General features: G+C 33.5%; 1 protein-coding gene across 1 annotated transcript in view; it reads right to left on the minus strand.

Moving 5' to 3' along the window:
* Positions 1–17,848, minus strand: part of hps5 (HPS5 biogenesis of lysosomal organelles complex 2 subunit 2) — a 39,758-nt gene extending 21,910 nt beyond the window's left edge. The window contains exons 1-6 of the mRNA XM_073831533.1: positions 17,717–17,848; positions 13,568–13,683; positions 10,782–10,892; positions 8,871–8,935; positions 8,593–8,785; positions 5,504–5,634 (exon numbers count right to left, since the gene is read on the minus strand). Of these exons, the coding sequence (XP_073687634.1) occupies positions 5,504–5,634; positions 8,593–8,785; positions 8,871–8,935; positions 10,782–10,892; positions 13,568–13,672 (605 nt within the window). The 5' untranslated portion in view covers positions 13,673–13,683; positions 17,717–17,848. The remainder of the gene's footprint in view (positions 1–5,503; positions 5,635–8,592; positions 8,786–8,870; positions 8,936–10,781; positions 10,893–13,567; positions 13,684–17,716) is intronic.
* Positions 17,849–19,427: the final 1,579 nt, after the last annotated feature.

Raw genomic sequence — 19,427 nt, forward strand, 5'->3', positions numbered from 1 at the left:
TACATTTTTAGCATCATTACTCCAGTCTTTAGTGTCACATGATCCTTCAGAAATCATTCTAATATGCTGGTTTGCGGTTTAAGAAACATTTTTACTAGTTTTATTATTATTATTATTATTATCAGTATTTAAAACATCTAAGCACATTTCTTCAGGATTCTTTGATCAGGGTTCCTACACATTTTCCATTTCAAAATTCCATAGTCTTCCAGACTCAAATTTCCAAACCTCTCAGTAGATTTTCAGACCATATTTAGGGCCCGAGCCCAGAATGGGCGAAGGCCCTCTTGTTTTCCTAAGGATTCTTATTTTTTTTTTTTTTTTTTTTTGTTAACCTTCCGGGCACTTAAGGGGGTCTTAACATGCTCAAAAACTCTTGAAAATTTGCACACATGTCGGAATCTGCGGCCATCAGGACGTCACAGAGGCTGGTACCGGGGCGTGGCAAGGGGACTCTACAGCGCCCCCTGGAATTTTTAGGGCCATATAGCACACATACTTGAACGTACACATATGAAACTCGGTACACATATAGAACTCATTGAGCTGAACAACTTTTGTACTCTATGTCATTTTCTTAACGCAACAGGAAGTGAGATATTTAGGGCTGTTTAAAAAGCGCATGCTCTGGAATTTAACGTACTCCTCCCAGGATTTCCATACGATTGTCACCAAACTCGGTCAGCATGATCTCAAGACATTGGGGACGCTAAATTGCGAGGGGATTTTTGATATCTCGAACGGTTTGGCCGTGGCAAGGCGACAAAGTTATGGCGAGAAATGAGAAACAGGAAGTGTCTAATAACTGTTGCACACATTGCCTGATTCTGATGAAACTTCACCAGATTGTTCGTTGTATGATGCCGATTCCATAAAGGTGACTATTATGAGTCAAAGTTATAGCGCCACCAACTGGCAGCAGGAAGCGTGTCATTTTCAAAATGCTTTGAAATCAGCCTCTTAATTTTACTTGATTTTCTTTAAACTTCATTAAAATCATGTCAAAACACGGCCGATAAGAATATGTAAAGGGGTCGATGATAAATCAAATGCTGTTGCCATGGCAACGTCTCAAACTTTAAAATTAGATTCCTGTCTTTTCGAGGCAGATAACATGCTTAGAATTTCATGAAACTCAACACACACATCAATATTAATGATAGTTAGACACTGGCAAAAGGTCATAAATGGGCGTGGAGCAGGCACTCTATAGCGCCATCTTTTGACAAAAGTTGGGGGGTTAGTTTTTCCTACAGTCACCAAACTCTGTACATATATTGTTCTCATCAATCTGGACAACTTTCTAAATTAAACTAATTAGCTAACACCAACAGGAAGCCGGCTATTTTGATTTGAATGTGGATTTTTGGAAAAATCAGGCTGTAAACAAATTTATACTCCTCCTAAGAAGAACAAGCTGTTCACACCAAACTTTTTTAACATGGAGAGAAGATTCTGAAGATGTTAAATTGCGAGCGGTTTTGGGATATCTTGAACGGTGTTGACGTGGTGATTTTTTAAAGATGTATAACCGTCATTTTCTATATCTTTAAAGTGCAGCATCTTAACTATTTAAAACTTTTTTCACACAGAGATCTTATCATTCTGAGCAAGTGCTGTAAATATCAATTTAATTCAAGCTTCTACGAATTAAAGAAAATTAAAAAAAGAAATCAGAAGCCTGCTGTCACTCTGCCTTGAGTGTCTGTGTTCAGTCACCATTAAGTGACTGAAGAGAGACTGAAGGGGGAGGGGTGAAAGGGAGAGAGGGAGAGAGAGTAGAACATGCTGTCTTGCTAAAGACCATCTTTGAGGAAAAAATGCACATTGATGTTACATAAATATGTTTGATCTTTGAGAGTCTGATATTTTGAGAAAATATAAAGGGTCACTAAGTCTTTCATTGTTTGTATTTTGCAGTTGTTGTTTTTTTATTTATTTTTTACTGAACTGTACCATGAACTTGTCCTATTCAGTCACATAGCAAAAGATTAAGAAAAATACAACTTTTTAGCATGAGCGGTTTATCTTCATTGATAGACATTTATTTTCATAGTGTTATTTATTGAATATAACATTTTAATTAACAGTTTCAAGACAAACTTTGTCAACAAAACAAACTTTGCTGTTATCTGTTCAAAACATCTGAAAATTTTACCATTTTAAGATCAGTTATATATATATATATCGCCCCATTACAATACTCAACTTGATTTTTAAAGATATTTTGAAAGAAAGAAGCGTTTATAGAGCACTTTGTGTATTGCTGTACACCCACATGAACTGTGTTCATGTTCATGTTAATTCACAGTACATAAACTAATGTTAAAATATACTATTTTACCATTAAACAATATATGAATACTTTTTTTTAGCTTAATATTAATTAACATTAATAAATACTATTTAATTATTGTTCATGTTAACTAATATAGTTAATGTTAACAAATGAAACTGGTTGGCAATTTTATATATTGTGTGTATGTGTCTGTGTGTTGATTTGAAAGTTTAACCCTTTCAATTCAGTAAACTTTAAATCCAACTGACTGAGGGTTACTGTGAATGCATGTGCCAACTGGGCACCGTTTTCCTAATTGATTCTTTCTTAGTTATGTAGCGCTTAAAAGTGATGTCTTATAACAGGAGTCACCTGCAAAGCAATATCCACACACAAATTGTACAGATAGGTAACGATGACATTTAAGCAGAAGTGGTGGACGTAAAGCAAGCAATAATAACATTTTGTTATCATCATGAATTACATGTTCTTATCATCATCATCAGAATATAGGGAAAATGTTCCCTATATTGTGAATGGCTTTGGGATATCTTGAACAGTGTTGATGTGGTGATTTATGAAAGTAACAATAAAAAAGATGAAGAGTTATTTTCATATATCTTTAAATTGTATTATTCTAACTCATCAAAACTTTTTACATATAAAGAACAAGAAATTCTTAGGAAATACGTGTAGTTTCAAAATGTTATCATGCTCAGAGGCCCCAAAAACATTAAAAGTGTCATTTAAATTTGTCAGATTAAAGCTCTAATACCAGGGATGAACACTAGAGGTCCTCATAAGATAAGGAATCGTTTGACCTCTAATGCTATTTAGCTCATTCTCAGTGTATAAGAATGACAATAATCCATAGAATCAGTTGATATATACTGTACTGTCAGTGTAATTTTACATAATTATTTTGTATAGGTGCTTAAAGAGCATTAAAATCTTTTTTTATCTTTTAAGGAAAATTATATGATTTAAATACATATATACACTCTCACTGGTAGAACAAAAAATCTTATAAGTATGAAACTATACTGCTCAGTTCACTTAATTAGAATGAGAAACAAATACAAAAAGGCCAAAAAAATCAACTAAGTTAATATATATTTATTTTTAACATATTTGTTTATAATTATTTCACAGATGCTTATAGATTATTAAAATAATATTTAAAAATGCTTGTAGACCATAAAACATGGTAACTATTTAAAATAGGGTCTCTTTTGTTAACAATGGTTAATGAACTAACAAACACGAACAAACAACGAACAATATATTTGTACTCGATTTTCTTCAAACTTCATCAGAATAATGTAAAAGCCCTGATGCATCAAATGCTGTTGCCATGGCAAATAAATAAAAATAAAAAATACATTCAAATATTTGTTTCCTGTGATATTTAAGGCAGATAGCGTGCTTAGAATTTCATTTTCCATTTTCAATTTTCAATGATTTATTATATATTTAAAGTGCAGCATCCTAACTCTTTGAAACTTTTTTCATACAAATAACTATTCATTCTGATCAAACACAGTTCATTTCATAATTATACAAAACTCCACGAATGAAAGGAAATAAAAAAACATATCTGATCTCACTCTGCTCTGCACTCAATGTGTGTGTTTGTGTGGTAAGTGGTTGAGTGTAAGGAGGGGGGATGGGTGGTAAGAGAAAGAGTCAGAGAGGAGGAGAGACAGTTAGGGTTAGTCCAAAGGGTTACTGTGAATGCATGTGCCAACTGGGCACCGTTTTCCTGATGCTATCGGGATGGCGACTGCGCAGACGGCGAGGGCCCGGTCATCGCTGCTTGCAGCTTTAATTAACATTATTTTTTCAGGGGTGTTGGGCCTTAAAATTGCCGTGTTCAAGGGTCTATAAAAAGACTTGTAGTGTAAAAATCCTGTAGGAACCCTGTTTGATGAATAGAAAGATCCAAAGATCAGCATTTATCTGAATTAAAAAAAAATTGTAACATTATACACTATCCCATTCAAAAGCTTGGAGTCAGTATTTTATTTATTTTGTATTTATTTTATGGGGGGGGGGGGGGGCGAATTAGGGTGTACTCACACTAGGCACGGTTGCTGTGAACCGGGCTCGAGCACGATTGTCCCCCCTCCCCACTCCCCCTCTGGCCTGCACTCACATAGGGTTTCAGCATTCGTGCCGGAGCACGCTTACGTCATTATGTTGCGATGGTTTCAGGATAAACAGGAAGAGCAACGCTCGCGCTGAACGCGAAATAGTTTACTTTCTGGATAATTATTTTAAATCGTTTGGTCCGCGGTGGTCCACAGCCCTCTCACAGCCTATTATTAAACAGGTCTTTCGCCTTTGTGGCACGAAAATTTTCGCGCAATCTTGCTGTTCGTAACGAGGAGGTTTTTAATTACCAGCTGAAGTGCAGCAAGGACTTTGCAGCTTTGATTATGGACTATAAAAACGCTGATTACCTCGCAAAAACGCGACATCACGCGTCCTGTTCCGTGCTCCAGCACGGTTAGCGCTCACACTGCATGCGAACCGCGCCCGAGTCCAACTGAACCGTGCTCTGGCCCACCTCTTCCAAGCGGGCCAGGGACGGCTAATCGAGCCGCGCCCGGGCACGGTTCGGAGCACTCACACTAGTCAGACGAACCGCGCTTTGGTGGTCAAACGCACTCGGGCACGGTTCAAACTGCCTAGTGTGAGTACACCCTTATAGAAATTAATACTCTTATTTAGCAAGGATGCTTTAAATTGATCAAAACCGATGATAAATTAAAAATAAATTAATGCTGTTCTTCTGACCATTCAAAAGAACTTTCAAAGAAACCTAAAAAACTACTCGGCTGTTTTCAACATAATAATAATAATAATGTTTTTGAGCAGCAAATCAGAATATTAGAATGATTTCTGAAGGATCATGTGACTGGAGTAATTATGCAAAAAATTCTGCTTTAAAATCACAGGAGCAAATTACATTTTAAAATATATTCAAATAGAAATTAGTTATTTTAAATAGTAAAAATATTTAAAAGTTTGTAATTTGGATTAAATAATAATTAAAAAAAAAACATTGAAAATCTTATATTCAAAAACCTTTGACTGGTAGTGTAATTCAAATGAACTAGTGATCATCTCAGACTAATTTCAAAGTGTACTTTTCTCTTTTTTTTTAACTAATTGTCAGTATACTTGTGGGACATGTGTCAGCCCATGTCTCCTCAAACACACCTCTCTGTGTCACACAGGTAGCAGCGGCTGAGAGACGAGATCACCAGGTGTCCGTCCAAGTAGCCTAGCTGAACGACTCGTGAATCCACTGTAGTGATGGTCTGAACTGGGAAGATGACAAACGCAGAGCCCTGTTTGGATGCAAAAACAAACCATAACAAACACAGACAGAAACACACAAGCATAGATTAAAATCACAGATTATCATTTAAATAAAATGCACTAGTGTTCAAAAGTTTGAGGTCAGTAAGACTTTTGTCTTTTTAAAGAATAGTTCACCCAAAAATGAAAATTTGATGGTTATTTGCTTACTCCCAGGGCATCAAAGATGTAGGTGACTTTGTTTCTTCAGGAGAACACAAACGAAGATTTTCAACTAAAACTGGTGCAGTCTGTCAGTCAAATAATGGCAGTGGATGGGCACCAAACCTTTAAAAGTAAAAAAAAAACATGCACAGACAAATCCAAATTACACCCCATGGCTTGTGACATACATTGATGTCCTAAGACATAAAACGATCAGTTTTTGTGAGAAACTGAACAGTATTTATATCATTTTTTACCTCTGATACACAGCAATGTCAATCTGTCTTGAGCACGTGCTCATCATCTGGCTCTGGCGTAGAATACGCAAATGCCGGAAGCGATCTGTTGCATTTAAACAGCACTCATTGTTTACAAAGAGCACAGAGATTGTGGGTATAGCGGCTATTCAAAATGGTAATTACTTGCGCTTATCCTGATTGTTCAAACCGATTTAATGCTAAAAGAATATGTTTGCTTGCGCAAACTCATCCGGGACTTCACACCAATATCCCCTTCTGGCGTTTGCGTATACTACGCCAGAGCGCGTACACATGTAATGAGCCGGATGATGAGCTTGTGCTCGGCACAGTTGGACGTGTCTGTGTATCAAAGGTAAAAAATGATATAAATACTGTTCAGTTTCTCACAAAAAACGATCCTTTCGTGTCTTAGGACATCAATGTATCGCCACGAGCTGCAGGGTGTAATTTGGATTTGTCTGTGCATGTTTTTGTTTACTTTTAAAGGTTTGGTGCCCATCCACTCACATTATTTGACTGACAGACTGCACCGGTTAAAGTTGAAAATCTTCGTTTGTGTTCTGCTGAAGAAACAAAGTCACCTACATCTTGGATGCCCTGGGGGTAAGCAGATAAACATTACATTTCTATTTTAATAAATGATGTTCTTTTGAACTTTCTGTTCACCAAAGTATCCTGAAAAAAATGTATTGAGGTTTCCACAAAAATGTAACTGTTTTCAAAACTGATATTAAATGTTTGATGAGAAATGTTTCTTGAGCAGATAGTTGACTTCAATGGATGGCTTTAAGTAGAGATGCACCGAATGTTCGGGAACCAAAATTATTCGTTCTCTTCCGGTGTTCGGCCAAATAAGCAAAACGTCAGAATAAATTATACCGAACAATGACATGACGCGATCAAATAGAGGCGTGCACTAATGCAGCAAACATGTTGGCAGTGTGGAAGCATTTAAAACTGTCCGAGAAAGATGCAGAAATCATTACAAGCACCGACAACGAGAGACTGTTTAGCAAGAGGAAGGGGTGGTTGTTTCTGGTTACTGTATGATGACTGAAATCGCGAAATGGCCTTAAACCATTAGTAAATAAACTACAGAATGTGATGTTGTCTAATACACGCACAAATTGTATTTATTCTGACAGCGCTGCACAAGGTTTTTAGCCAGGGTTCAAAGTCCAAAGCGCAAGGGAAATCAGTTTGATGAGAATTATTCATAAATCTGCTGCTGTCAGCAAAAAGTAGTTCTGAGGTCTTTTTGCGGGTTTCCGCCAAAGTAAAATTCAACATTCATAAATGTAAGTATTGTAACTTTACTGTTTTTCTGTAAAATAAAATAAAAAAGGAAAACTAAAATAATAAAAAAATATTACAACAGATCTTTTAATACATTTATTATAACACTCTCCTTTGCTCAGCAAGGCTGCTTTTTTTGTACATTAAAAACACATGCCTGATTCAAGAAGGGGGTCTTAAAAATGGCCAAAGAATATTATTTTACGATTACTTATTAATTTAAGTTAAATTGTGGTTTGTTGGTAGGCTATAATGTCTACTAGAATGTTAAAATTTTTTAGCGTTAAATAAATATTTTTCAATTGTTGTTTTGTAATTGATTTTTTTCTTTGAAAAGCAAGACAAAACTGTAAAAAGCAAATATTGGCTATTTAATTCATGCAATGGTGAAACAATTGGCGAAATACATGGGGGGGAAAAACACGAAAAAACGTGTTCGGTAATCGGCCTTCGGCCCGGTGTGTAATTTTGTTCGGCTTCAGCTTCGGACAAGAATTTTCATTTTGGTGCATCTCTAGTTTAAAGGTCCAAATTGTAGTTTCAATGTAGCTTCAAAGGGCTCAACACAATCCCAGCTGAAGAACAAGGGTCTTATCTAGCAAAAGTCATTTTCTAAAGAAAATAAAAATGTATATACTTTATCACAAATGCTCATCTTGCACTAGCTCTGTCTTAACACATTTTTTTTTTGCCTATGTACATAGTACCTATGTACTATGAAAAACTCCATCTCATTTTCTCCTCCAACTTCAAAATTGTCCAACATTGTTTTACCTTTTTTTGTAAAGGGCATTTGACTTCTTTGCACATTCGCTTTGTAAACACTAGGTCGATACTTCCGCCTATGTCACGTGTGACCTTTCCAGTTTGACTATGTAATGCGTGAAGTCAAGCTAGTGCAAGACGAGCATTTGTGGTTAAAAAGTATATAAATTGTAATTTATTTATTTTTAAATGACATATCGTTTCACTAGATAAGACCCTTATTCCTCGGCTGGGATTGTGTAGAGCCCTTTAAAGCTTCACTGAAACTGCAAGTTGGACTTTCAACCTGCTGATCCCTACTGAAGTCCACTCTATGGAGAAAAATCCTGGAATGTTTTCCTCAAAAACCTTCATTTCTTTTCAAAGAAAGAAAGACGCAAACATCTCCGATGACATGGGGGTGAGTAAATTATCAGGAAATTTTTTTCTATAAGTGAACTAATCATTGAAGTTTTCTTATACCTTTCCGAGTTTAGATGACCCAGCCCGGACGCAGGACACTTTCCCCCCGACATCTCCGACAAACACTCTTAGTGCCACGGTGTCCCAGCACAGAGATGTTACGGTCTGTCCACGGTGCTCCCAAGACACAGAGACACGCTCAGGACGGCCACGTCGCTCCAAATGCAGCTCCCACACCACTACCAAACCCTGACTGGGACACACACACAACAAAAGAGTCTAGATTGGCAACCAACATCAGGAGCGGATATCAATGCAGATGGGGTGAACGTGAATACCTTGTTGCTACAGCGATGAAGTCTTCATCATGGGGGCAGCATGAGACCTGCGTGACTGAGCCTTCCTGTGGGGGGAAGAAAAAAAGAAAAAGCAGAACTAACTTTTATTTCCACTTAGAAAATGATATGGCTTTTATTATAAATCAATACCATGTTTTCACGAGCATCCAGAGACAATGAAGTCTCCCTATTTTCACTGTTGTCTGTGCACATTTCCTGCTTTCTAGTTTGTAAAAACACCAAAAAGTATGGTGGAGCATGACGTGCTCTGAGCCCTGACGTAAGTGTAAGATGATGCCACCGCACTACCCTGTATGACTGTGTGATCAATAACTATTTATAAACACAGGAAAAAGCAAATAAGTCGTGCACATAGTGTTGCAGATTGCACAAAGTTTAAACACGCAAATTAGGGCTGCATGATTTGAGATTTATTTATTTTTCTTATAAAATATGATTAAAAAAAGAATACAAATAATTAAAAAAGTATTATTATTATTATTATTATTATTAAATAAAATAAAAAATATATATATATTTTTTTACTGTACTAGGGATGCACCAAAATGAAAATTCTTGGCCGAAGTTGAACAAAATTTCAGACATGGAACATGGTTTTTCGTGTTTTTTCCCCCATGTATTTTGCCAATTTTTTTCACCATTGCATAAATTAAATAGCTAAAATGTGCTTTTTACAGTTTTGTCTTGCTTTTAAAAAAATAAGTTAGTTAAATAATATTCTTTGGCCATTTTTAAGACCCCGTTCTTGAATCAGGCATGTGCTTTTTAATGTACAAATAAATGCAGTTAATAAATGTATTAATAGAGCTGTCATAATTATTATCATTATTTTTGTTTTACTTTTTTATTTTATTGTACAGAACAACTGTAAAGTTACAATGCTAACATTTATGAATGTTGACTTTTATTTTGGCGGAAACCCACAAGAAGACCTCAGTAGTACTTTTTGCTGACAGCAGCAGATTTATGAATGATCTTCATTATGCTGTTTCAGCGCAAATTTCAGACTTTGAACCCTGACTAAGGAGCTTGTGCAGCGCTGTCAGAATAAATACAATTTGTGCATGTATTAGACAACATAACGTTCTGTAGTTTATTCACTAATGGTTTAAGGCAATTTTGCGATTTCAGTCATCGTACAGTAACCAGCAACAACCAGCCCTTTCTCTTCTCATCGAAGACATACGATGCAGAACAAACAGTCTCTTGCTGTCGGTGCTTGTAATGATTTTTGCGTCTTTCTCAGACAGTTTTAAATGTTTCCACACTGCCCACGTTTGCAGCATTAGTGCAAGCCTCTGTTTGAACGTGTCACGTCATTGTTTGGTATAATTTATTCAGCCTTTTCGCTTATTGTTGCCGACCATTCGATGCATCCCTATACTATACAATAAAACATTTTATTTTAAAAAATAACACGATAACAATTTTGTTTTACATTAATTTTACAACTGTCAAATTACAATACTAATATTTATTGCTTTTTATTTATGGTGTTAATTGTTCAAATGTTAAGCTATCAACCTGTTACTTTGTTGGAAAATGTTTCTTTTATTTTTGTTTTAAGTTTGTGTGGAGCAGCATTTACTGTGAACCAAGTCAGCCTGAGATGCTGAAAACACTGGCTCATGAGCTGTTCACATGTAAATGAACACAGTGTTCACTCAGTGCATATATTTATTGAATTAAATCGCCGCCTTTGCGATTTGATAATCGCACTAAGCCATATCACTGCTCCTGGTTTTATTTTGATAAATCATGCAGCCCTAATACCAATACATTTACAGTGTATCTAACTGATACCATAGGACTACAATATTTCGACACTGTAATAGTTCTCAATCACTAACTGCATAAAAGAGAAACTTGTGAAATGATTTAGTTGTGTACTTTGTGTGTGAGAATAAGTTTCTGCTTCCAGCCGTCTCTTTGAATGAGGTGAAGTCCTCCGGCAGACGTGCCCAGAGCCAACCACTTCCTGGACACGGAGAGACATGTGCACTACATAGACAGAGATGAATATTATAGAGAGAATCTCACAAAATCTGCCAAGAAAAAGAAAGAAAATAATATAAATAAAAAAACACTATATATATAAAATAAAAATAAAATGGCTATGATGATATTTGTCATGACAATTAGAAAAAAGTCATTAATGAAATGCAAATTAAATTGTGTACAATTTAAATTAGTATTCTTATATTAGTTATAACGTTTATATATTAAAATAATACATTCTTGTAAGAAAATTAACTTAATTTCTTTAGAATTATCATTATATTATTATTATATTTTACTTTCAGTAATTAAAGCTGCCAAGAACAAGAAAATAATATAAATAATATAAAATACTAAAATAAATCGTTAATGTAATGCAACAAAAAGTAATTCTCATTACTGAAATGCAAATGAAATTATGTAACACTTTAATTAGTATTTTTATATTAGTTATAACATTTATATATTAAAATCATACATTTTTGTTGTACTGATTTTAATTTATGATGAATTTAAAAGACAAATAGCTTAATATAATCTGCCAAGAACAAAAAAGAAATATTAATATTAATATAAAATAATAAATAGTTTTGCTTAAATAAAACAGCTATGAAGATATTTGTCATGACAATTAGAAAAAAATCATTAATGTAATGTAATGCAACAAAAAATTCTCATTACTGAAATGCAAATTAAATTATGTAAAATTTAAATTAGTATTCTTATATTAGTTATAATATTGATATATTAAAATAATACATTCTTGTTGTACTGATTTTACTTTATGCTGAATTTAAAAGAAAAAAATAACTTAATTTCTTTAAAATTATCATTATATTTTATTTCAGTAATTTAAGCTGCCAAGAACAACAAAGAAAATAATATAAACAAATAATATAAATATTAATTAATAAAATAAATATTTTCGCTTAAATAGAACAGCGATTCTAAATTATTCTAAATATTTCTCAAGACAATTAAAAAATTGTGAATTATGTCAAATTTAAATTAGTATTTTTATATTAGTTATAACATTCAGTGTTTCCCCTACCAACCCCCCAACGGCACCCCCGCCCCCCTTGAACGTCAAGTTCGTTTTATTTTCGATATAGTGCCAGATCACAATAGAAGTCATTTAAGGTTATCTTTCCTATAGAACAGGTCTATACATTGTTCTTTTATTAAACAAACTAAATTGCCTTGTGTTATGTATCTTATTTACATGAAGGCATGTCATTTCTGTCTCTACATGGTCGCGCGTTTCCGATGTCTCCTCCGCGAAAACACGGATGGGATCGCGGACTCCATTCATAAAAACGGAATTTACTCTATAGTGCGGAATGCCACGGAATTCGTCGATTTTTGGATTAATAAATCAAAAGTTGGTCTGTCACTTAATTCAAATTGCGATATGGACTAGTGTCTGTGAAAATTGAAACGCAAAAAGACCGTTTTAATATGAATCCTGCACGTTCTGTTTGCCTCTGTAGTATGTATGAATGGTGGAGACGCGTTTTTTTTTTTTTTACTACAGGCCTACTGAAGCACGCGTGAAGCTCCCGCTAATTTTTGGCCTTTGCATCTCACATGAACAGATAAACTCAATCTCCAAAGCTGATGTGAGTGTCACTTTTACGTTTCATTTGAGAAAACTAGCATCATATCATACTGTACACAGAAACTTCACGGCAACCTGTCAAAATAAAAGTACGGTTTAACAACAATATTAGTCTTGTATTACTTTTGTACAGTATAATGTAGGTGTTTATATATTCCTATTTAAATAATTTACGTTAAACAATATATATGATAAAAAAAATAAATATTACAACAAGATTAACCACTTAATTGTAGAAAAAAATACTACAATTATTATTTAAACGTTTTAAACTGAATATAATTTTTCTTCCATGTATTGATTTTAACAGTAAACCTCTGTTTGTTTGCCAAAAATGAAAAGGGTTTATTTTTCGTTTGATTAAAAATAAATAAATGTTTATGCTTTCATTTGATTATCAGAAAAATTAAAACACATAAGAATTTCTTAAAAAAAAAAAAAAAAAAAAAAAAAAAAAGGATTGTAGAGCCCTATTGTTTAAAATGTTAAAATAGAGAGTTTTGGACTTATTTTTTCACTGAAATAAATGTTTTCATTATTAAATACACAAAGTAGGCTAAAGTCCCCCTCCCCCCAAAAGCTGGAAACCTAGGGGAAACACTGACATTTATATATTAAAATCACACATTTTTGTTGTACTGCTTTTAATTTATGCTAATAAAACAAAAAATAACTTAATAACTTAATTTCTTTAAAATTATCATTATATTTTATCTTATTTTGGTAATTTAAGCTAAAACTATAATGTTGCAATGCAAAAAATGGTATTGGCAATTTTCATCAAGCAAAATATTTTTTTTTTTCCTTTTGGTTTTCGGGTGAAAGACGACCCGAACATGTTTTGTTAGATTCATCCACTTTCTCTCCATAAGCAAAATAGTTCCTATTGCAGGAAATCAAACAAACAGAACAGAAACTGAAACCGGTTTTATCACACTTGCTGAAAAGTAAACAGCACCAAGCACAGTTCAGGCCAGTTCAATATCAGATGCCATAAAAGCTGTTACAATCAAAGCTTTGAGTCTTTCGCAATAGTTGAGTAGGTAAATGTGTGTTTTACTTTGATTCGTCCTGAGTCCAGTCGCAGGGCGGAAAGGAGGGGGTCCAAACAGTCAAACTCTGCCAGGACATGAGTGCCAGACTCCACAGGAACCACAGGAATCATCCTGCACCGGTCTGAAAGAAAACAACAATAACATTGGGTTGTTTTAGTCTGACCAAACAGCATTTTGGTGTATCATAAATGCATTCCTAACAGTAGCTTTAGGCAAAACACAGTTGCAATCATTATTCAACCCCCTTGACCTGCTGCAAACAACAAAATTTTGACAAAATTCAACAAAGGCATCAGTTTATTAATACACATTTGAGTAATTCTGAGAACGAAATGAAAACTAACTGGCTCTAAACGTTCGTGTTCAAAATTATTCAATCCCCCAAAAATGTCAAATTTGGTGCAGAATCTTTTATTTTGTAAAACCACCAATAAACGCTGCTTAGAAACTTTTGTCGCATTCCTCGCCTAAAAAAAGCTTTCACATCACTGATAAATCTTTGATTTACACTTTGCCACTACTTTCTTCACATACAACCAAATATTTTTAATGAGAATTAGATTTGGAGACTGAACAGGCCACTCAAGAACATTTTGTGATTGATCCGTGAACCAAGCATAAGTAGATTTGGATGTTTACTTTTGGATGATTGTCCTGCAGGAAAGTCATTAGCTTCAGTCTTTGCACCAAAGGCATTGCAATTTTTGTCAAAATGGCCTGATATTTCAGAGAATCCATGATGCCCTTCATACAGTCACGATTTCCACTTCCTGGTACAGAAAAACAACCCCAGAACAGGACTGGTCCACCTCCAAGTTTGAGGATGCAGATGGTGTTCTTCTGCGTATCCGCTTTGCCTTTTTTGCACCAGACATACCGCTGATCCATGGGCCCAGAAAGTTAAAACATTCTTCCAGAACTCCACAAGTCTATATAAATGAATTTTAGCATGTTCAAGTAATGGTATTCGGCAAGATGCCTCAACATGAAGGCCATACTTGTCTAGTGCTCTTCTTATACATTGAAATGTTTTCCTCCTTTCGTCAGGTCATCTTGCATGTCTTTGACTGTGCATTGCAGATTTTTGCTCAGCTGTTCTGATCAAACATGGTGTGACTTTGTTTTTTTGTTTGGTACAACACATTTTAAACTAAGGAATAAGGCTATCTTCATATAGCCTTAGACTTTCTAAAGTAATACAGTTATTTAATCCCAATAGCTTCTCTATAGCTTTTTTGAGAGTAACTGTATGTATGTGTAACAGCTCAAGCTAATTCGGTTTTATAATACAGTTTCTAAAGGTTTAATTGTGTTTTATGACATGTTTCCTTAAATAAGTGACTAAAGAATAGCAATGTTAAATAGGGGTTGAATAATTATGACATAGCTGTGTTATTAACCCTTGTGTGTCAACAAAAAAAAGTTACACATAAGTGCAAAACTGACAAAAATGTCAATGCCTAAAAACTCTCATAAAAACAATGATTTATTAATATTTTTTTCCACTTTCACTGATGTCGATTTTTTTAACCAGCATCTGTTCTATCCACAGATACCAAACATTCATTCATTTGCAGAATTGTAACCCTTTAAATGCTGGTTTGTTTGCATAATGCCACAGGTGTTTTTTTATGAAAAAATGAAAAATAGTACACTGTAAAAAATAATTTGTTGAGTTAAGTTAAAATAATTTGTTACTCTGCTGCCTTAAAATTTTAAGTTCAGTCAACTTGAAATGTTAAGTCGTACTAAGTGACAACTTAGATATTTGAGTTGATTTAAATTAAAATTTTAAGGCAGCTGGGTAACAAATTATTTTAACTTGACTCAACAAATTGTTTTTTACAGTGTAGTAATTTCTTAGCAGAATTTTTTTTCTTTGCTTATTAGATTCTTGGGTGTGTCAGTGAAGAACGACAACATTAATTTTGAGGCATTTCTATTTTTATGTAGTGTTAGATTTAAAAAAAAAAAAAAAAAAGTATATGCCAAATTTGAACAAATAAATGGCACAATCTAGTTAAAATGATACAAATTTAAAATCTGAAGCCCTGCCGATAGAATGAATTCCTATTAGCAAATATTGCACCATTTTATAGTAAAATAGCCCTGGGTTAAAAAAATTGCAGTTTTAATGGATTTCAAAGAGGACATTTTTGTCCTTAAGGTCCTGAGTGTGAATATTTTTGTACAGAGGGTAAAATGAGGAAATAAGTGTGAAATATAAAAATTTCAATAAAAATAAACACCTGAGCCAAAATTTATGCAGTTGGTATTAACACAGGCACACTTATAACAAAAAACAAAACTGAAATGGACAAAAATCTCCATAAGGTCGCACAAGGGTTAAACAATCCTAGAACTCAAAAATATGACATTATCACTTTTAATATGCCAGTAAACTGTTATAGATGCATTTTTTCAAAGTCCTAGATCTTCAGAAAAGCTTGTATTTGGGGGTTTGAAATAATTTCGATTGCAACTGTACACATGCATGGCATGTTTAAACAAGCAACCACAAAAAGATATTAAAATCTGCAACACCTCTAGTCATCATACGCCAAATTTACACTGCAAAGGTGTCACAGAAGTGCTTCTGAAGTGCACAGAAGCTTAAAGGAGTAGTTCACTTTCAGAACAAACATTGAGATAATGTACTCACCTCCTTGTCATCCAAGATGTTCATGTCTTTCTTTCTTCAGTCGTAAAGAAACAATGCTTTTTGAGGAAAACATTTCAGGATTTCTCTCCATATTATGGACTTCTATGGTGCCCCTGAGTTTGAACTTCCAAAATGCAGTTTAAATGCAGCTTCAAAGGACTTTAAATGATCCCAGCTGGAAAGAAGGGTCTTATCTAGTGAAACGATCGGTTATTTTCTAAAAAAAAAAACATTTACAATTTATATACTTTTTTAATCTCAACACACAGAGCTAGAAAAGACGAGCATTTGAGGTTAAAAAGTATATAAATTGTAATTTATTTTTTAAATAACCGATCGTTTTGCGAGATAAGACCCTTTTTTCCTCGGCTGGGATCGTTTAGAGCCATTTAAACTGCATTTTGGAAGTTCAAACTCGGGGGCACCATAGAAGTCCATTATATGGAGAGAAATCCTGAAATTATTTCCTCAAAAAACATAATTTCCTTCCTACTGAAGAAAGAAAGACATAAACATTTGGGATGACAAGGGGGTGAGTACATTATCTGTACATTTTTTGTTTTGATACTAGGTGCTGAGGTGGATATGAGCAGGCATAATTTAGTCTGGCTATATGCTACATTGCATCTTTAGACGGGAAAGACGCCTATAAGTACATTCTAAATCTGATAATGGCCAAAAATGCGCCCTCAGTAGGCAACACAGTGCGCTCACTAGGATTTGAGACACAGCCCTTCTCAGCGTCATATGATTCCAGGGAAATCCAATTGATAAAGCATGACTACCGCACATCTTTATTTCTTTAAGTCGCTTTTATATACAAATTCAGTACTGTATCACATATATAATATAAAACTATACCTAACATGATACACGACAAAAACAAATGAGTGACAGATGCATAACATGCCAACTATTTGAAAACTTTGTTTTTCACACATTTGACAGTAAGCAGAAAAGAAAAACGCTTATCAGCTCATGCACATACACACATTTCACAACTTCACCTTCGTCTGAAACACATATTTACCAACCAGTTTGTAAAACACTTCATAAAAGTGAGTTTTTAAAAGTTAGAAGTTACAAATCAAAGCGACGCGACGCATTAGCCGCTTAACAGTTAGCATGGCTGTCAATCACGAGATTTGAGCTTAAAACTCGCCAAAACAGCTTAAGACGTCGAAATAAAACGGTTTGTTAAAGTTTGTTACTCACGTTTAGTCTTTGAAACAGTTTATTAAATGTGAAAGCTGATCCTGAGATGGAAGCTCGGGTACTTTCACAACTAACAATTTAGTTTCTATTTCTCCTCTTAATGAGTAACTTACGGTTAAGTCCTCGGCGTTGTCTTTTACACATTATAAAATTAAAATTAAACGTTATTTACTTCACAACTAAGAAAGTTTAAACTTACCTGAGTTGGTAAATATGTCACCTCAAGCATTTCTGTGAAGTATTTAATATCAATTAAAACGTATAAAACGCGTTTTACCTTCTCCCGAGATCCAGGCGCATTTAAATCCGCGAAATATGTAGAAATGTAGAAAAAAACTAATCAAATAGTGCGTAAAGAGAAGATCATCTGTGTGTTTGTGCCACTATGACTCCTCCTGCAGTGTGTTTGACAGCTGACTGAAAAATTGACCGGTGCTACTTCCCTCACTTAGACGCGGAGTGATTCACACTCAGCGCGGGGGACTATTTCTGCCGCATCTGGACAATACTTCTCATCAAGCACTAGGGAAGCTTTACATACCAAAAAATTAACAAACTAAATAAATATTTTAATTCTGCATAAATGTTCAAGTTTCACTTAAGAACTTCTGTTTTACAAACAAACGACTGTCACAGACGCGTAGGTGTCCTAGCAGTACATTGGGGGTCCATGGGTCCATTAACAGCTCTTGCTGCTGGTATTGATTGATATTCGAGATGCCCACGAGAGTAAGGTCTGTTACATCAGCAAGCAAAAATAGCTAAGATTCTACCCTCAAACATCTTACGACCTTGTTGTTAATGTGTTTAAGCACCAGATTCAGATATTAGATGATTTTTGAATTTGGATGTATAAAGATACCATCACCAAATGCAAGGATAAAATGACAAAACTGAACTGTACAGTGGGTCTTGAGAAGTTATAGCCTACATCAGTATTGATTACTGCATCAGTTCTGATGCAACTACTCAGTTCTAAGAACAATACAAAGGAGTTAGCATGCAACAAATTGGTTTACATTTGATTTGATTAGTGACAAAAGGTTTATTGGCCAAAAATGAAAAATTAAAATGTTTAAGAACATAATTTGATGTATTAAATAAATAAATAGACTAAAACATAAAAAGAAAGATTATTAAAATGAATACAAAATGCAGAACAACTACCACACATATGGGGTTTTCATTAAAATAAAAATGTAAAAAAAAATATTAAAATGAATACAAAATCAAAACCAGTAGTAATTCTAATAATTTATATTAATTTTAATTTTAATGGAAAAACCATATGTGTGGTAACTGTTCTACAATTATGTTAATAAAAATAGTTAATAATAAAAAGAAAGATTAAAATAAATAAATTAAAATAAATTATTATTAGTAAAAATGTGTTTAAAAAAATTGGTTTGAGCATGTTTCAGAACATAGTTTTATTTATTAAAATAAAATTAATAATTAAATAGATTAAAATATAAAACAAAAAATATTAATACAACATAGATATATGGTTTTTCCATTAATTTCTTTTTAAATAACTACAAAATAAAAACCAGTAGTAATAATAATAATAATAATAATAATTGAATAATTCATATTATCAATTTATAAATGCATATTATTAATTAAAAAATATATATAAAATATACATTCTTGGATTATTATTATTATTAAAAGATTTTTATTTTGTATTCATTTTATTTTAATGGAAAAACCATATGTGTGGTAACTGTTCTACAATTATGTTAATTATTAAAAAATAATTAATAAAAAGAAAGATTACAATAAATAAATTTAAATAAAGAATTATTATTAGTAGTAAAAATTTGTTTAAAAAAAGTTTTAAAAAAGTTTAAATAGATAATAATCTATATATATTTATTTTAATAAACAAAATTATGTTTTTAAAATATATAAAACAAAAATTATTAAAATTAATATAAAATATTGAAAAGCTGCCACATTTTTTCCATTAAAATAAAAATGTAAAA

Source organism: Garra rufa, chromosome 25 (assembly GCF_049309525.1).
Source record: "Garra rufa chromosome 25, GarRuf1.0, whole genome shotgun sequence".
Lineage (NCBI taxonomy): Eukaryota > Metazoa > Chordata > Actinopteri > Cypriniformes > Cyprinidae > Garra > Garra rufa.